The sequence below is a fragment of the Propithecus coquereli genome, unplaced genomic scaffold, assembly GCF_000956105.1.
Source record: "Propithecus coquereli isolate 6110/MARCELLA unplaced genomic scaffold, Pcoq_1.0 Scaffold12, whole genome shotgun sequence".
NCBI lineage: Eukaryota > Metazoa > Chordata > Mammalia > Primates > Indriidae > Propithecus > Propithecus coquereli.
In genome coordinates this window covers 8,051,477-8,071,254 of record NW_012136080.1, presented here as the reverse complement: position 1 = coordinate 8,071,254, position 19,778 = coordinate 8,051,477, and the positions used below count along the sequence as shown (strand labels likewise).

At 36.2% G+C, this 19,778-nt stretch overlaps 1 protein-coding gene across 1 annotated transcript in view; it reads right to left on the bottom strand.

Moving 5' to 3' along the window:
- The window catches only part of NEK11 (NIMA-related kinase 11), a 238,017-nt gene that overhangs the window by 170,952 nt on the left and 47,287 nt on the right, over window positions 1–19,778 (bottom strand). Inside the window, 1 exon segment of the mRNA XM_012663819.1 lies at window positions 6,470–6,588. Coding sequence (XP_012519273.1) covers window positions 6,470–6,588 — 119 coding nt within the window.

Sequence of the window (19,778 nt, the reverse complement as noted above, 5' to 3'; positions counted from 1 at the left end):
ACTGTAATGAAAGAATAGTAATCTCTTTTGCCTTTTCCAAGTTTTGTGAAATTTTTCTAATACCATGGAGACATAAGGGAAGTGAGATAGAAGCTTGCAGGAAATATTTTCCTATTCTTACAAAAGACAAAAAAGAGAGGGTGACATATGCTATATGTCCCTTTTACCTTTTCTGGAGTCTGGTTACTGTTGTGTGAAGGCATGATATGTGGTACTATTGCAGCCATCCTGGCAACCACAAGAGGACAAGCCAAACACACTGAGAATGGTGGAATAAAGAGACAGAAAGAACTCAAATCCCAGAGGGTATTGTTAAGCGAGTTAACCAATTCTAGAACCATCCTCCTTGGAGACCTCTTGTTAAGCAAAATAGTGAATTTTCTTTATTGTTTAAGCTGCTTCTGTTGCTTGCAATTAAAAGTATCTCCAGTTGATTGACATGGTTTCTACAGCTATTGATCCAGGGAGTCAGAGAGTCTAAGGGTTTAGGATTTGGAATAGTGAGCCAGGGAGCCTACCGGAAGACTGGCTGCTATAACTTTGGAATCAGTAAAACATTCCAAAGAAATTTTCCTGAAGACACCGAGACTAGACAAGTAAAAGATGAGTTACAAACAATAATACATTAATAGCCCTCATATATATAAATATATAGATTTGGAATAGTGAGCCAGGGAGCCTACCGGAAGACTGGCTGCTATAACTTTGGAATCAGTAAAACATTCCAAAGAAATCTTCCTGAAGACACCGAGACTAGACAAGTAAAAGATGAGTTACAAACAATAATACATTAATAGCCCTCATATATATAAATATATAGATAAGTAAATCAGCACTAGGTATTTTAAGAATAAGGCACACAGTATGTTAGAAAGCAGTTAGGAGAAGTAATTAGCTAGTACTATAATAATGAAATGATAAATCCTATGCAAAGAGCAGATATCAAGCTATTTGGTAAACATTTTTTTAAAAGTATAATTTATTGACTTTGTGGTTATAGTAAGTAAAAATAAGTCCAGTGTAAAAGTTTTGTCATATACTTGGCTAAAATCCATTCCTTCGAAGTATATAAAAATCAAATCCAAGAAATAATAACAGGCAATACAGGTGGTTTACATAAAATCTTTATTCTAAAAATGTAGTTTTCCATCTATTACCTTATGTGCCCCTTACCATATTTGTGCAAGTAATGGGCCCCTCTCATTTCTATGCTTCATGACACCCAAGTGATCTGGTTAAGATACAATGACAGTTTGTGGTCAAATTTGTGCTAAAACTCCTATCTCTGTCTCACCATCAGGTCATTCTCCCCTAGCCTCTGGGGCTCACGCTAGGGTGAAGAGCAGCCTATGGAGGTACAGAGAGACACTATTTCTCCAGCCCCAGACAAAGGTAGGACTTCATCTCCCCTTAAGCCCTTGTCTGAATAGTTTCTGAAACCTTCCCTGTAGGCCTGTCCTTCATCTGGCAGGTTCTCGGGGAAGATAGCAAACTTTTCTTGCCAAGGGTGCTGGCACAACCAATGGCTCCTTTTTGACATGTAGCCCAGGCAGACCTTTGTTGCTGATCTCTGCCATGTGGCCCACATCCTGGACTCTGAGGCACCTGCCAGACTTTCCTCATCTGCGTCGCATCCCCTCACTACCACGATCAGTCTTCTGCGTTGTAAGTGAGGAGCAGGGTCAAGTCTTCCCCAAATTATTGGCTATTGCCAACACAACAGGAGTGTATCTACACCTACCATGGAGGTGGGGTTGCCTTGAAAAAGTGACCTCAGGACATCCTCAAGAAGCAGCAACCAGGAGAAAGCAGGAGACTCCAGTAACACCAGACACTACAAGTTCTCTCTGATTTTTTGTCTTCAAACCTGAGGTAGGATACTTCTTTCCCTAATCATATTTATTGACCTGGATTCTCAAGTATGTCCCTTCCCTGAAAGCCTCACTCCATTAAAAATGAGTTCTTCATGCCACCTTTCAGGGACTATTTTAGCCACTCTTCCATGATACATCAACCAGGCTGGCTGGGAAATGTGTGGGTTGCTAGATGATGAAGAAGCCATCTTAGGGTACGTGGCCCAGCCCTACTCTCCCCTCCACTGTGAAAGCACCAAAATTAGCAAGGCCATGAGACCACCAGAAGATGGGCTTTCCGTAGAAAGGCTGTTCTATCCTTTATCTTAAGAAATTGAGGCTAACTGAACTCAACAGGAATGAGTTTTAGTACAACATTCTCAAGATAGCTTTTAGTGAACTGTGAATATTCTCAGCTTTTAGCATCATTATTTATGTGTTTATACCATATGTTATAGATTTAGAATATTCCAAATGTTTAAATAAACCAAATTAAAGTAAGTACAGGAAAGCTCCAAAGGAGTGAGCAAAATCATTTCTTTTGTAACTTTATTCTCTTTATTTTTTCCTAGGTCTTATTTATCTCTTCTGCTGCTGCACTGTATTAGTCAGGGTTCTCCAGAGAAACAGAACTGATAAATGATTTATTATAAAGAATTGGCTCACCCAAGTATGGAGGTTGAGAAGTCCCACAGTCTGCTGTCTGTAAGTTGGGGGTCCAGGAGAACTGGTGGTGAATTTCAGTACTAGTCTGAAGCCTGAGAACCAGGGGAGCCAGTGGTGTAAATTCCAGTGTGAGAGGGCAGGAGAAGATGGGATGAGATATCCCAGCTCAAGCTGTAAGGCAGGAAAAAGGGAGCAAATTCCTCCTTCCTCTGCCTTGTTCTATTCGAGCCATCAAGGGACTGGATGAAGCTCACCCACACTGGGGAAGGCAATTTACTTTACTGCATCCATTGATTCAAATGCTAACCTCATGTGGAAACACTTTCACAGACTCACCCAGAAACAATGTTTAATCTGGGCACTCCATTGCCCACTCAAGCTGACCCGTAAAATCAACCATCACTTGCACTAAAATGTTTTGAAAGGCATTTGCAACAGAGGAGCCAAACCTAGCCTCTTCACGTGTTGTTTCCAAGGTAATCTTCTTATCTCATATGTAAGCAATCTATGTAATTTTCAAAATACACTTTACTATATACTATTGACCATACAAGTAGAAAGCTGGGATAATGGTTTGTAGATAGACCTATTTTTACTGGCTATAATCTGAATGATTTCAAAGCTAAGTGAAAACATTGTAGTAGACTATATTCTTGTTGCTTGCAGTGAGTGCTCCCTTTGGGAGGAATAGGCATCCCTACCCCTCTCACATCAGACATGGTCATGTGACTTGCTCTGGTCAATGGCTTGTGAGCAGACAGGATGACTGTCATGTCTGAGCAGAAGCTTTAAGAGCCATTGAGTGTTTCTGCTAACCCTCTTGTTTTTCCCTTCACCATGAGTAAACCATGTCCCAGATAAAAGCTGCTTCTTCTATTTGGGTGCTGGAATGAGAAGACATGTAAAGCTGACTTGCAGATGACCCACAGCTGCCAACATGCAATATGAGCAAGAAACGATTGCTACTGGAAGCCAATGACATTGGGGTTTTGGTAAAATGGCCTGACTCCCTTCTGCAGGAATGAGTTTTAGTACTACCTTCTCAAGGTAGCTTTTGGTGAAGTATGAATATTCCTAGCTTTTTAACATCATTATTTATAAGTGTTTGTGCCATATGCTAAAAAAAAATTATTCTTTTGGATTTAAAATGTTTTAAAAACAGATAATTAAGATACATAAGTTTATTTTCTAAAGGAAGCATGTCTTATACTAAATTAAATATTAAAAACTAACAGAAATGAAATGTAGATTACATATTTATGATCAGAAATAACTTACATCGTTGTTCCATTTAAAAACTACTGGAGACTGGATCAAATAAAGATATCTTTCTCCCCTTCCGTGCCCCAAATTCCCAGATACATAAGAAATTTTTCAAGAGGACATTCATAATAGTGCTAAAAAACAATAGTTATATAAAGGCAAGAATTTTTTTCGAAAAGCCCTGAAAGAATGCAGGAAGAGGATCCCCAAACCTAAAGCATACTTAGAAGAGAATCGTCCCTCTACTCAAAGCAGCCACCAGCTCAATAATGCATCCTGTACGGCTTTCCTCACTTCTCTCTCTCACTCTTCCCACTTACTGGCTTCTGCTTTCTAAGATTATCTCCTAAATAAACTGCTTGTATCCCATTTTTTGTTTCAGGGTTCTCATATTGGAGGAACCCAAAAATAAGACCTGATGTTTCCCCAATATCTAGGGCCTCACTTCTAACTTCCTTCTCTCTCTCTCTCTCTTTCTCTCTCTCTCTCTCTTTCTCTCTCCATACTCTACCCAGCAGCACATTCACAATTAAACTCAGTGCGAGTACTTCAAACCTGTCTTCCAACTTCTCACTGACCCAGGCACAAAACCTCAGGTTCATCTTTGACCTTCTATCACATCTCACATATCCACTTAATTTCAAGTTCAGTCATTTCAACTTATCTAATTCATTCTCATCCTTCTACATTCTGCCCACTGCTGCCACCTTGGTTCAGGTCTCATACACTCATGCATGAATATTATTATAACGGGTTCCTGACTGATAACCCAAGTTCCCTTCTTTCCTCTGTATAATTTATCATCTAATTTTCCCAAAGCAAGCTCTGGTCATATTATTTAGCTTTACTCAAGAGGCTCCTGCAGCATCCAATGTTTATGCTACAAAATAAATCCCTCTTGATCTCAACCTACCTTTGCCGACAACTTTATTCATGTACCCCAAGAGCCTTTTAAACTGAACCACCCACCATTCACTCTAAAAGTTCCATGTTTTCCCACCTCTGTGCCTTTGCTCACTCTGTTCCCTAAACCTGGAAAGCTGTGACCCATCTTTCACCATATTCAAAACTTACCTTGGGTCAAATGTCATTTCTTCCAAGAAGCTTTCATTGATTCCCCCAAATAGAAACACTATCCCTCTCCTGATCTCCTATAGTACTTTTCTTGGGCACTCTAATCATTGTTTTAAATTAGAGTATAACTTACATGAAAATGTATAAATGTTAAACTTGATAAATTTTTACATATATTAGCACCCTTATAATCTCCCACCTAGATCAAGATATAGACCATTCCCGTGATCCCAGAAGGTTTCTTTGTGCCTCTTCCAGTCAAAACGGCCTTCCAAGAGTAATCTCTATTCTGATTCACCAAAGATTAGTGCTGCCTGTTTTTGTACTTCACTTAAATGGAGCCATATGGTATATACTCTTACCTCTGGCTTCTTTCACCCTGTATCATATCTCTGAGATTCACCCAGGTCATGTATATCAACTGTGTATTCTCTTTAAATTACAGAGAAGTAATTGTTAAAGTCCATTGTATAACTATACCACAATTTAACCATTTCACTATAGATGAACATTTTTTAGTGTTTTGGCTATTACAAATAAGGCTTCAGTGGAATTTTTGTACATCTTTTGTTGGGCATCAGCACTCACTCATTTCTACCCTCAGGAATAGAATTATTGGGTCACAGATATTTAGCTTAGGAAGTACTACCAGACATTTCTCCAAAGTGTTTATACCAATGTACATCCTACCAACAATATAAGAGAATTCCAGTTGATCCACATCCTTGCCAATATTTGCAATTGTCAGAAATTTTTTTCCCTACCTGGTGGCTGTGCTCATTTCTATATTGAATTATAACCACAAACAACAACATCACACAGAGCTTAACAGTTTGCAAACTTTTTAAATGTATAATATCTCGATGAATATTTCCTATAGCCCTAACAACTAAAACTTCTTACTTTTGGCCTATGAAAAACTCACAAAAAGTTTTAAAATATAGTTTTTGAGGCAGAGATTATAAATGCAAATCACAGATAATTAAAACACTTGGGGGGAGGGGAACCAAGGGCAACACACGTAACCTAAACATCTGTACCCCATAATATGCTGAAATAAAAAAAAAAAAACTCACAAAACATATTTTGACCTTCTTTATCAGATATTTCATGTCAAAACTGACTTTTTGTCTGAATACTTATCTCACTGAGACCAAAGAATATCTTCTGCCTCAATTACTTAGCTCATTTGGGATGTAAACCCAGCTAAGTGTACACTAGCACATCCCAAGGTGACCATGCATTTCATGGGTGCCATATTAAGGTATTTATAACTCAAGCCTGCTCTAAGAGACAATAAATTCATAGCATGTTGAAGGTATCTGAGAACTTCTCATAATACACAGGAGATGATCAGGTATAAAAAAAATATGTGTTTAATACAAGTTTCTGTCAAAGCCAACTTGATTTCTAGAACAACAAAAAAAGCCATGCAAATAAATCCTCTGAATATAATCATTCAAAAGTTTCCTCGAGGAAAAACATATTATAAATGTTTAGCTATAGCCATTTACCTTTTAGACTTGTTTCAATTCTACCAAAAAAAATTCACTTTTCAAGTTCAGACATGACTGTTGAAAATATATCCTGTCTCCAGTAGCAAATGAACATACCTTTCATGCATGTAGTCAACTCCCAGCAGCAGCTGGATAAACCATTCTATTATTTGATTTTCTGGAAATATTTTTCCAGCTTCTTTATATTCCTGAATTTTACAGTCCAGATCTCGGCCCTAAAACAAAATACCATAATCTTTCATATTTTTTTCAGTTAAGATTTTAAAATCAAGCTCTCTTAACAACAGTTAATACATAGTAATCACTGTATATCATAAGAAAGTGAGGACACACTGCCATTCTCTTCTCAACTAGGCTTTAATCTTGACCTATAAAGACTTGAACGAACGCTAATATAGTTTCTAACAACTCAAGGCCACATCCCTAAGATGACCCTAGCCCCCTTAAAGTGCCTGCCTGAGAAAACTCAGGACTGCCAAAAGAATGTACCCCTGAAGATAGGGCTCCCATCTCCCAGCCTCTGTGGAAGGGTAGGAGTCTAATTTTGATAAGCACCAGTTAGAGAACCGAGATGGGTTTCACATGGACTAACTCCTACTTTCAGATTTTTGTAATTTTTCACTTCCCTGACTCTGCTCAGGCCCTGCTGTTCCCTCTCCCTACTCCCTCATTCTCCCTGAACACCCAGGCACCTCTGCACAAATCAGAATGGAGCTCAGCTCTTTCCCCTAGTGTCAGTAGTTACACAACAAAATCTGTTTCATAGCTTAACTAATGTTCAGCTATTTTTATCTTTGACATCATTCAAGAACAAAACCCTTATAAAGGAGAAAAGTTATTATGTACACCTCCAACCTAAATTATTTTTATTACATTATCTAAATATTTACCCACATAAAACTAGGAATAACTTTAGATAATTATAAAAACCTAACATATATGTAAGTTAAAATATAAATCAATAAAATTCAAATCAGTGATATTAATTTAATATAAAGTGATAATGTTTGGTGAAACTAAATTTGCATTTACACTGTACATATGGTGCTACCTGCTGTAGTATGGATTCTTTTGAGTTTGGCATGCCCAGGCTACTATGAATCTTGGGATAACTGAATTCTCCTTTTCTCTATTTCTCAGAAATACAGCACTATTCATCTATGAGAGATCCCAGGTATATCATTTAAGCATTTAGTCAATCTCTGTCCTCCCGCTCACTGGTGATAAGTAAAATCATAATACATATTATTAAGGCCAAAAACTAACCATGATCACAAACGACCAACATCTAAAATTGCCTGGCAGTGTCTGATATAATACCCTTTCTGACTATGCCTGTGTTGATATATTTCAATTATCACAGAAATGAAAATACTAAATGTTATATTCTCTTAGAGAATCCTTATAACCTGATCCTTTTTACTGTAAAACACTGAAAAATTAGAGACAATCTGAGATGTGTTCCTCTGAAAAAAAGGATGGGCTAAATCTTTGCAGGATGCAAAACACAGGCCCCATAGAGAGTAGAAGAGATGTTTGCCAGGTCCATGGGGAGCATAATTGGAAAACATGAAGCTATTCACAGACTATTCATGACAGAGTTGTCATTAGATGCAAAGGAAAAGAATTTATAGGCAAATGAGACAATCCATGAGAAATTACTTCTAATCAAACAACATGAGGTCAACTGACTACTCACATGTAATGCATTTTTTATTTCCTTTCAGTGCAATGTGCAAATATTTGCTTAGCATTTTCTCTCCTTCCATGTAGGGCCATAACAAGTCAGAAGTATAGCAAACATTCACTTGCAGCCTAGCTCAAGCACACTTTCCTGCTAGATTTTCTGGGCTCAAGGAGATCATAACTTGCTGGAATTCAAAAATATAGTGAATTGAATATTTGACTCTTTGTCAAAAAGACCATTGTTTCCGTCTCACTCTCTTAACTTGACATTATATCACTTTCTTTTTAATCCTACAGTTTATTGGAATTCTGTTGGCCTCTGACGATGCTTCTATTCTCTCATGTTTCTCTTAAGATGCAAAAAACATTTTTTGGCAATAGATCATTCATTATAACATGTAGTAGACATGAAAGCACTTCAGATAAAAGGTGAAGTGTAAATATACAATTGACCCTTGAACAACACAGGTTTGAAGTGTGCAGGTCCATTTATAAGCAGATATGTTTCAACCAAACACAGATCGAAAATACAGTATTCACGGGACTGAAAACCCATGTACGTGGAGGGCTGACTTTGTCTATGTGAGAATTCTGCAGGGCCGACTGTGGAACTTGAGGATGAGTTGATTGTGGTACACACAAAGGGTCCTGGAACCAATCCCCCCGCATATACCAAAGAATGACTATATATGTTTTTCCAATCTCAGTTTTCATTTCCATCCAAGAGGACTCTAGCAAAGCTTTCTCTTATATGAAAAAAAAAATGAAGTTAAAGCAAGATCATCTTTCAATATCTCCTTTAGTTTCTTTGATATGGTAAAACATCCAGTCCCTGAAAGATCATTCTTTTACATGCCTTCCTAAATGGCTTCAGATAAGGAGGAAAAAAACAGAGAGAGAGAAAAAGGGAGAGAGAGGGAGGAAGGAAGGAAAAGAAAAAGAAAAACTTGCCTTAAAGAAATATTAATGAAGCTGTCTGCTAGCTTCTTATATCAACCCAATGTTTATTACTTTAGAAAGACCATACATAAGCACAATTGTCTCTATGAATATGGCCTTTGTATAAATAATTGCCTGCTCCAATTGTCATGTTAAATGAACTTAAACTTGGCCTGAGGGTGCCTCCTCACCTTGAGTTCCTACATAGCAAACTGCAACCTAGCTTAGCATATAAATGAACCAAAATCTAACTAAGAATATAACAAACAGCTGAGTTTCAACCAATCACAGGCAGCCTAATCATCACACCATACCCAAATAAGGCACATGCCTACTTGTAGCCAATCAGGTGACTTCTGTATTCTGTTTATACCTGGCCCACAAAGGCTAGCTGCTCTTCCTGCTGGGCAGAGCTCTCTGAACGTCCTCTGATTCTGAGTTCTGCCTGATTCATTGCCGGGAGTTAGCTACTCTCCCAGCAAAACAGGCCGCAAGGCAGGATCGTCACAAGGGATTTGCAAATAATGGGAAATAAAGATCTAATATAGATGGAGAAATGATTGAGACAGAGATAAAGTGCTGTTTAAATGATGGGGGAGTTAGGGAGTCTCCAGCATTCCCGTGAGCTGTGAGCAATGAGTGAAGTCCCACATCAGTATTTATTGTTATAGCAAATAGTTGTTTTTTGTTAGAGAATTATGTGTACAGCTCATTTTTTAGGTTTCCAGGGGAACCTTACCTAATTCTGTCTACAAGAATAGAAGGTTACAAAATTTTTCCAAGATAAGCATGTTAAGCCCTAAGTTAGAAACAGACCTAGCTGAGCATACAAATTAAAGATAAAATGTATAAAATGAGAACACTGAGTCTGTGTACTACTCTAATCTACTTCTTCTAAACACAGAGACATGTAGTCAGGAATGAAGCAGGAATAGCCTTGAGGTCTAGGATAGTCCCAGCTGCATGTTATCTGCTGGTCCTGGCATGTGGCTAAAATTTTTTAATGAAAACTATAAAATCTGTTTTTGTGTATATGTCTGTGTATGTCAGTATGTATGTTATATATGTGTGATATTTTTCTACTTCTTTATGGTATTGCCAAAATTAAATTGTGAAAGAGATCTATTTAAAGAAAAATAAGTGCTTATATAAAGTATTCCTTAAACTCTTAGAAACTAACCTAAAATGTTTTCCAAGTGCACATAATCTGGGATAATCTTTGGTAAATAAAAGCTAGTAAAACTGTGTTGGTTTGATTAAAACAGGCATGTCTTCAGAGTTTTCAGCATTAAGTGTAATACAGATGTCCTTTTCTTACCTAGGTTTATTTGGTAAAATAAGTTCATATTATCTCTACATTACAAAACTTATCAGCAAGAAAAATGAGGTATAGAGGGCTGTTTAATGTCTCATCTTCACAAGCATTCTAAGCATAATTGTTTAAAAAAAGATTTAAATAAGATAAAATACCCATGTGAAGAATGTCCTTCCTATACCAAAAGGTTTTATTTAACATTCTTATCACAAAGGACGAAAAGTTGAGGCTGAGGGAAATCTGTACAAACAACAATTTAATTCTCAGGCCTAGCCAAAACCAAACCAAAACAAAGCAAACCCTAAGAGAATAGAGATAAAATTGTGCCTTTTCTACAGTTTCTTATTACAGAGAGACTAAAGATTTTGAGGACTGTTGGTAAACATTCTGTACCACACTGAAAAATTGTATTATGAAAAAGTATATGTCCTACAGATTACTGGAAATATACAACCTCCTCAAGTTCACCCAGGAGGAAATAGAATTCCTGAATAGATCAATCTCAAGCACAGACATTGGAGCAGCAATTAAAAACTTTCCAAAAAGGAAAAGTCCTGGACCAGATGGCTACACTTAAGAGTTTTACCAAACACACAAAGAACTCATACCTATACTACAGAAATTATTCCACGACATTGAGAAAGATGGTATCCTCTCTAACTCATTCTACAAAGCCAATATCACCTTGATACCAAAGCCAGGAAAGGACACAACAAAAAAAGAAAACTACAGACCAACAGCCCTCATGAATATAGATGCAAAAATCCTGAACAAAATTTTAACAAATTGAATTCAGCAGCATATCAAAAAAATAATTCACCATGACCAGTTTGGCTTTATATCAGAGATACAAGGCTGTTTCAACATATACAAATCTATAAATGCAATTCACCTCATAAATAAAAGCAAGAACAAAGACCATGTGATTCCCTCAATAGATGCAGAAAAAGCATTTGACAAAGTCCAGCACACCTTTATGATAAAAACTCTTAACAAAATAGACATTGATGGGACATACCTTAAAATTATCAAGGCCATCTATGATAAACCCACTGCCGATATCATACTGAATGGGGAAAAATTGAAACCATTCCCACTCAGAACCGGAACCAGACAAGGCTGCCCACTATCTCCACTTCTATTCAACATAGTGCTGGAAGTTCTTGCTAGAGCAATTAGACAAGATAGGGGAATTAAGGGCGTCAAAATGGGGGCAGATGAGATCAAACTCTCGCTCTTTGCCGATGATATGATATTATATCTAGAAAACCCCAAGGATTCATCCAAGGGACTCCTGGAATTGATAAATGAATTCAGTAAAGTCTCAGGATATAAAATCAATACACACAAATCAGAGGCATTCATATACGCCAATAACAGTCAAGCTGAAATTCAAATCAAAAACACAATACCTTCTACAATAGCCTCAAAGAAAATTAAATACCTAGTAATATATTTAACAAAAGAGGTGAGAGACATATACCAGGAGAACTACAACACACTAAGAAAAGAAATTGCAGAAGGTGTAAACAGATGGAAAAATCTACCTTGCTCATGGATTGGTAAAATCAACATCATGAAAATGTCCATAGTACCTAAAGTGATCTACAGAATTAACCCAATCCCTATCAAAGTACCATCACCATTCTCTACAGATCTAGAAAAAATTATTCTATGCTTTATATGGAACCAGAGAAGACCTCGTATAGCTAAAGCAAGCTTAAGCAAAAAGAACAAATTGAGAGGCATCAGTCTACCAGACTTCAAGCTTTACTACAAGGCTATAGTAACCAAAACAGTATGTACTGGCACAAGAACAGAGATATAGACCTTTGGAACAGAACTGAGAATCCAGAGGTGAAACCATCCACATATGGTAATTTAATATTTGACAAAGCAGACAAAAATATACACTGGGGAAAAGAATCTCTTTTCAATAAATCGTGCTGGGAAAACTGGATAGCTACCTGCAGAAGATTGAAACTAGACCCCCACCTCTCACCTCTCACAAAAATCAATTCAAGATGGATAACAGACTTAAACCTAAGGCATGAAACCTTAAGAATCCTAGAAGAAGATGTTGGGAAGACCCTTTCAGACATTGGCCTAGGAAAAGAATTTTTGAAGAAGACCCCCAAAGCAATCACAGCAGCAACAAAATAAATAAATGGGACCTGATCAAATTAAAAAGCTTTTGCACAGCCAAAGAAACTATCATTAGAGTGAATATACAGCCTACAGAATGGGAGAAAATATTTTCTCTCTACACATCCGATAAAGGGCTGATAACAAGAATCTATCTAGAACTTAAGAAAATCAACAAGAAAAGATCAAACAACCCCATCAATAAATGGACAACGGACATGCACAGAAACTTTTCAAAAGAAGACAGAATAATGGCCAGCAAACATATAAAAAAACGCTCAACATCTCTAATCATTAGAGAAATGCAAATCAAAACCACAATGAGATATCACCTAACCCCAGTGAGATTGGCCTTTATCAAAAAATCCTAAAACAACAAATGCTGGTGAGGATGTGGAGAGACAGGAACACTCTTACACTGCTGGTGGGACTGCAAATTAGTGCAACCTCTGTGGAAAAGAATTTGGAGATACTGCAAAGAGCTAAAAATAGAAATACCATTTGATCCAGCAATAGCACTATTAGGCATCTACCTAGAGCAAAAACATTCTATAATAAAGACATCTGCACCCGAATGTTTATGGCAGCACAATTCACTATTGCAAAGATGTGGAAACAACCCAAGTGCCTGTCAATTCATGAGTGGATTATTAAAATTTTGCATATGTATTCAATGGAATATTACTCAATTATAAGAAACGACGGTGATCTAGCACCTCTTATATTTTCCTGGATAGAGTTTGAGCCCATTATCCGAAGTGAGGTATCACAAGAACGGAAGAATAGGCTCTGCATGTACTCGCCATCAAATTGGCACTAACTGATTGACACTATGGTGCTCACACGGTAGTAATATTCTTCAGGGATTAGGGGGTTGGGGGTGGGTAAACTCACAACTAATGGACATGGTGAGCATTGTAGCAGGGAAAAGGCATGCCTCAAATCAGATTTGGGTGTGGCAAAGTCATAACATGTAACCAAAATGTTTATACCCCCATAATATCCTGAAATAAATAAATAAATAAAAAGTACATGTCCTAGAAATTATGATTCATAGATTTTTCAATCTACTGATTGCTGGTGTGACAGATCACAATAGCTTGCTTCCTAGTGTTCACTGGAAATTAAGGTCACTAAAAGTTAAGAATTCTAATTAATATATGTAACTAAAATTACTAGAAATAATAAGGAAAACAACTCTGTATGCATGTATACAAAGAAAGTAAGATGTGCCTTTGGTAAGAAAAGCTATATGTTATGAGGACATGGTTTTTTGTTTTGTTAAAAGAAAAAGAGAATAATTTTTGTTCTAAAGTAGAATGATTATTCCAAAATGAGAAAGAGAAGAAGTATAGGACATAAGAATGGATATAAGACAGTTGAAGAAAGTTTGTAGAAGAGGAATCTTGGAAAAGCAATTTTATATATGATCAAGCTGGCTAAGATTAGAAAATAATTATTTATAAGTTTTTCTAAAAATTAAGCATTAATATCAAAAATACACTGACAGAAAATTAGAATTTGGTTCTCTCTGCTAAAACAAGTTTTTCTTGGAGTATTGGTCCACTTCTAATAGGAAACTGAGAAGTGAAGTTTTTCTTTATCTTTTGGGTAATTGGCCTAGGAAACAAGGATTTTGTGTTTTATTAAGATAATTTTCTGTTGTCTTTATTAGGTTTTTGATCACCTAAGAAAACTGAGTCCTCTCTATTTAAAAAGCAAGGTTTCTTTACAACTATGTAAGTTTCTTGGAAGTCTTTTAATTATGACTCTGCTTAAATGAATGACTATTGTTCACAGTGACCTGTGATCCCATTTTAATCAAGTATTTTAAACCTTTTGATATTTTTTGGAAACTTTACAAAATCAAATACTAAATTAAGACCTTTTGACCTCAAACTAACTTGGGGAGTTTCAATATGGACCTCTGGAATATCTCGAAGGAATTTTTTTCCTCTCTTCTTATAAAAAGAGAATTGTAAAACTAATTAGGCTTATTTGATGTATAATTTGCATAGCAAGCACTGTCAAATAATAAGTGATGCTAAACCTTTTTAAAGTTATATTGTATGGGTATGTTATTAATGTGCTTCAGAAATTGTATGAAATTCCTAGAAATCTGATAGTCTTGGTAGAACACTATGAGTCACAATTCCAGTTATTATCTTAAAATATTGTATGTGCAGAAATAACAAAATTTCCTTGTTAATTGCATTATAATGAACTTCCATGAGATATTTAACTACGACTGTTTTAAGTTTTGTTAATTTCTTTTACTCTGGGACTTTCCTGAAAGCTATTACAAACAACTATTATATAATAAATAAATGCTTCATCTTTGAGGAGATGGAAAAAATTCTGACAAGTACAGGTTTCTGATAACTTTAAGATCATATCACTAGATTGGATAAGAATTCCCAGGATTCTAATAAATAAACTTATTGATTCATAAAACTGCTAACCCAACATCAAGCAAAACAAGAATTAATTGAATACCAAGGAAATGCTTTGGCAGGTTTTCATGCTAAATCAGCCAGTACTGAAATTGTTAAGATACACAATTTGAATGAATTCCATAAGATTGATCCAAGTCAAATAACCTATGATAATCTATTTAATGAACCATGCTATGCATCTGAATTGGAGATACAAAACTGGTATTTAAAAGGATGTAAATTCAGTGTTAATGTGGACTCATGGAGGGTCTAGACAGTCATCTGATCCTTCTACATCCATAAAGCTTCCATTATTAAAAGGACTGCACTCCTTAACTCATCACAGAAGAGATAAAATAATCCAAATTATGAAAAAATAATGATGAGGGCACTTCTAAAATCGGTAAAATGGTTTATAACCAATGTCTGGTCTGTCAAACCCATAATTTTGGTAAGACAATAAAAACCTCATATGGTACATTTCCAGCACCTGCTGGATCATTTGAATACTTACAGATGGATTTCATTCAATTGCTGCCTTCACTAAATGTTTTCTGGTTGTATAAAAGCTTTCCCATCATGCAGGAAGGCTGATGTTGTAACAGTAGCTAAAAGGTTATTAGAAAATGTGTTTCTTTATGAGAAATTCCTGGAGAAAATTCTCTTGGTAGAGGTACTCATTCCACTGTACAAGTTATAAGGTATTACAAACACAATGGCATTAGGCAAAGCTAACTGAATCAACTGTAATGCCTTGGTCAAAGGTATAACTGACTGATGGCAATCATCCACTTCCGTTGGAAAACATAGATTGATTCCTAATGAAATAGTTACTGGAAGGCTTATGCCCCTAATAATAGAACTTCATGATTCTGACACTCTTATAAACTCTAACATGACTCAATATTGCAGGGTTTTAATGCATTATGCCAAAGTATATTTTCACCAGGTAAAAGAAGCACTGTGTAACCCACCAACTGATGACAACTAGGTCTTTCACTATCTAGAACCTGGAGATCGAGTCTTTTGGAAAAAACACCAGAGAAAGACTGCCCTTGAGCCTCACTGAAAGGGACCATACCAAGTTCTTCTCACCACCTACACTGCAGCAACACTTCAGGGCCTTGAGTCTTGGATCCATATATCTCAACTCAAGAGGGCCCCTCTAGGACCCTGGAATTGTAAGCCCATTGGAGATCTCTAGGTAAAGCTGACCAGAGAAGTTTTTCCCCAGAAGCAGATGGCATTCTAGATGTGAACAGATTTCCCAAGATCATGAGTCAAGACTTCTCTCCCCTGTCACCATGAAACCTATGTCCCCTTTCCTATTTTTCTTGTGTTTCTTTTCTGCTTATACACGGGCAAGATAATGTGATAATTAAGGTTTCATACTCAATAGCTTCTGCAGGGAACTTGACTGAATTTTGTATATGTCACATTAAATCTAAAGCCCTACGTGATCTTAGAGATCTTGTAGTTCACTCTGTAAAAAATTTCACTGATATTTCAAGTGTGACTATTTGTTCAAATTGCACATCTGGTCTTTTCTATAGGGTTAGATCTTTAGATTTACATACTCAGATTCCTTGTTTAAGTCTATCAGTAGGAAAACCCTACAGTGAGGATTTTATAATTAAATTATGCCCCAAACTGGGTAAGAAAACCAAAAGAAAAAATAATTTGATAGTTCGTAGACAAATTAATAACCCTAACCCCTTAATTGTCCATATCCTCCAACCATGCAATGAAGCCTCAAATAAATATTACTAGTGTTTTCCTAGGTGACTTGTAATTCCATTACTCCTAGTCCCATTACACAAGGACCTGTCTGTTGTGCCCCTCCAGGATATATTTTTATCTGTGAAGGATTTAATAATCAATCATATGGGTAGGCAACTACATGTCTCAATAAGTGGAAAATAAGGGGCCAATGTGGATTAGAGATTCTAATGGAACCACTGTCACTCCATAACCAAGTGGAAACTGGACAATTGGTCTGCACCTCTTGATTTGTACAATGGACTAAAGAGGAATTTTCCAGCAGGCTTAAATCCCTCTAAATGGGTATCTTTTGTAGAATGCTCTTTCCCTGGCTTGGCACAAATGTAAATGATGATATGACTTGAAATCTGTTTCAAACACAGCTACTATAGCTGACTCTACTGCAAAGGCTATAGTTGTATAGCAAACTTTTTTAAATTTTCTTGCTAACATTGTTTTAGATAATAAGATTGCTTTGGACTACCTGTTGGCTGAACAGGGGAAAGTGTGTGCAATAGTTAACACTTCTTACTACACTTTGATAAATATGTCTGATATGGTAGAAATTCAATTGTAAGAAATCAACAAATAAGCTACTTGGTTAAAACAAGTAGATTTCTCTTCTGACTCATTTTTTGATTGATCTGATTTTAATTGGTTTGGTTCATGGGGCTCCTATTAAGGAATACACTTCAATCTTTTAGTATTATCCTCCTGATAGTCATCACAATAGTCTCCCTGGTATGCTGTATTCTCTCAAGAGTCTGTAATATTTGTAGTCAGCCATTTGTTGCATCAAATGGTCTCACTACTGTTATAATAACAAAACACAAAGAATATAAAGAATCATTCAACTGACCTGATGCCATGAAATGTGAATTCCGTCATGAGAACAAACAATTCCATTATGATGGTAACAGAGAGTGGCATCAATACCCAAAGTTTTGGTCAATCTCTCAAAATTGAGAGGCTGACTAAAAGCAGGGAATTGTTAAATTAACTTAAATTTGGTCTGAGGCTGCCTCCATACCTTGAGTTCTACATAACAAATTGCAGCCTAACTTAAAGAGCATAACAAACAGCTGAGTTTCAATCACTGATAGTCAAATCATCACACCAATGCCCAAATACAACAGATGCCTAGCTGTAGCCAATCAGATGATTTCTCTATTTTGCTTCTGTGTACAGCCCATAAAAGCTCACTGTTCATGTAGCTAGACAGCACTTGCTGAATGTTCTCTAGTTCTGAGTTTTGCCCAATTCATGAATCATTTTTGGCTCAAATAAACTCTGCTAAATGTAATTTGCCTAAAGTTTTCCTTTTAACAGTTATTTGTGCATTAAACAGAAATTTGTGCATTAAAGTAGCATTCCTTTCAGGAATGTATCCCCAAACGGCAACACCATCTTTTTATTCGCTATTGTCACTTTTAAACTGTGTCAGTTGAAGAAATATGAAATTTTACACGTTTCATATCAACTTCTTCATTGTTTTCTTTATGAGTGAGCAAAATTATATTTTCTGTGAGTTATGGTGCCATACGGAGGCACACTCTCTGGGTGAGATTTATTGTTGACCTGACAATCACCTTACGCTCTCTTTGAGTGGAAGTTGTGTGTCTGTTTCCTGCCCTGATATTAAGTACATGATTTTCACTAACTAAATAAATATACAGCCTATTGTAGGGGGAAAAAGAATAAGACCTTTCAGAGTAGGCCTCAAGTGAAATGTCAAAACAAAATAGATAAACTTCCCTTTACCCTCTGGGCTGAACTTTAAGAAGAAACGTATCTGTTAGTAATATCGAGCAGGGGATGTGTTCAATCAACAGGAAGATGGAACACTGAAAAATTAAATTAATCTTGTGCTCCTCAAGTTACTCTTCCTATGATTTTCATTTTGCCTGTTTATCTCCAAGAAAACTATTTGTTTTGCATTTATAGTGTTCTTTAATAAACACTCTGGATTATTTTCTGAGGATTTAATCAAGGTAGACAAGTCAATCACAGATTAAGACAAAACAAATTATGCTTTGATGTAACAAAGAAAGAAATATAGTTTTTTGTGAAGTAGTCTAATTTTAACTCAGCAATATGAAAAGCATTTATTACTTTCTCTAAGCTATCTTCCGAGTACAATTCAAATGTTTTTGATGAAATGTCACCCCTTAGATTAAGAAGTTCTTATTATAATATCTGTAAGTGCATTCTGTTTCCTTAACTTTGTATTTGAGAAATATTTAATGGTGACTTTTATTGCTAAAAAAACTTTAATGAAAAAAATATTGACTTTAACCAATATTAATGTTGCCCTAAGTCTATACTGCTGACAAAAAAAAAAAAATTCTTTCCTTCACTAAGATCACTCAAAAGTTGCAATGAAAGAGTTGATGTTAACTTCTAAGGATTTGCAAATCTGTAGCCCAAACGTACTATTTGATAGATTAATGGTATCTCCTCTCTCCCTCATCCCAGTTAGCCAACAACAGGTTGACTTTGAAATGCCAAGACCTTAAAGAAATGAAGAACAACTCAAATACAGTGCCCTAAATTCCATCTTTGATTGTCATTATAAAGTTTTAAATCCTAAAACGATTTGATAAAAATTAATCCTTTTATTAAAGTTGGCAATAGAAGTACTTAAAACCAGTTTAAAAGACCAAAGGAGAGCATTCTCAGAAGCCTGAATACAATGAAACGGAAATGTTAAAGGCATATACAAAGGACAAAATAGTCTCAGGATTTTAAGGTTGGAAGGAGCTTGAAAAATTATTCTGCCCTACTTCATTTTAAAATGAAAAAGCTGCCCTTATTAATTCACTGGGTTGACATCTTAAAATGCTGTTCCCTCACGTACACATCTGCGTTATATAAGCATCCTTTCAGTGGATCTCAAATTTTAGTGTACTTCAGAATCATCTAAGTTGCTTGTTTAAAATGCATATTCCTAGACTATATCAACAGAGGCTCTGATTCAGTAAATCCAGATAGGGCCCAGGAATCTGTATTTTTTTTTCTTTTATTTCAACATATTATGGGGGTACAGATGTTTAGGTTACATATGCTGCCCTTGGTCCCCACCCCCCAAGTCCGTGTTTCAAATATGTCCATCCTTCGGGTGGTG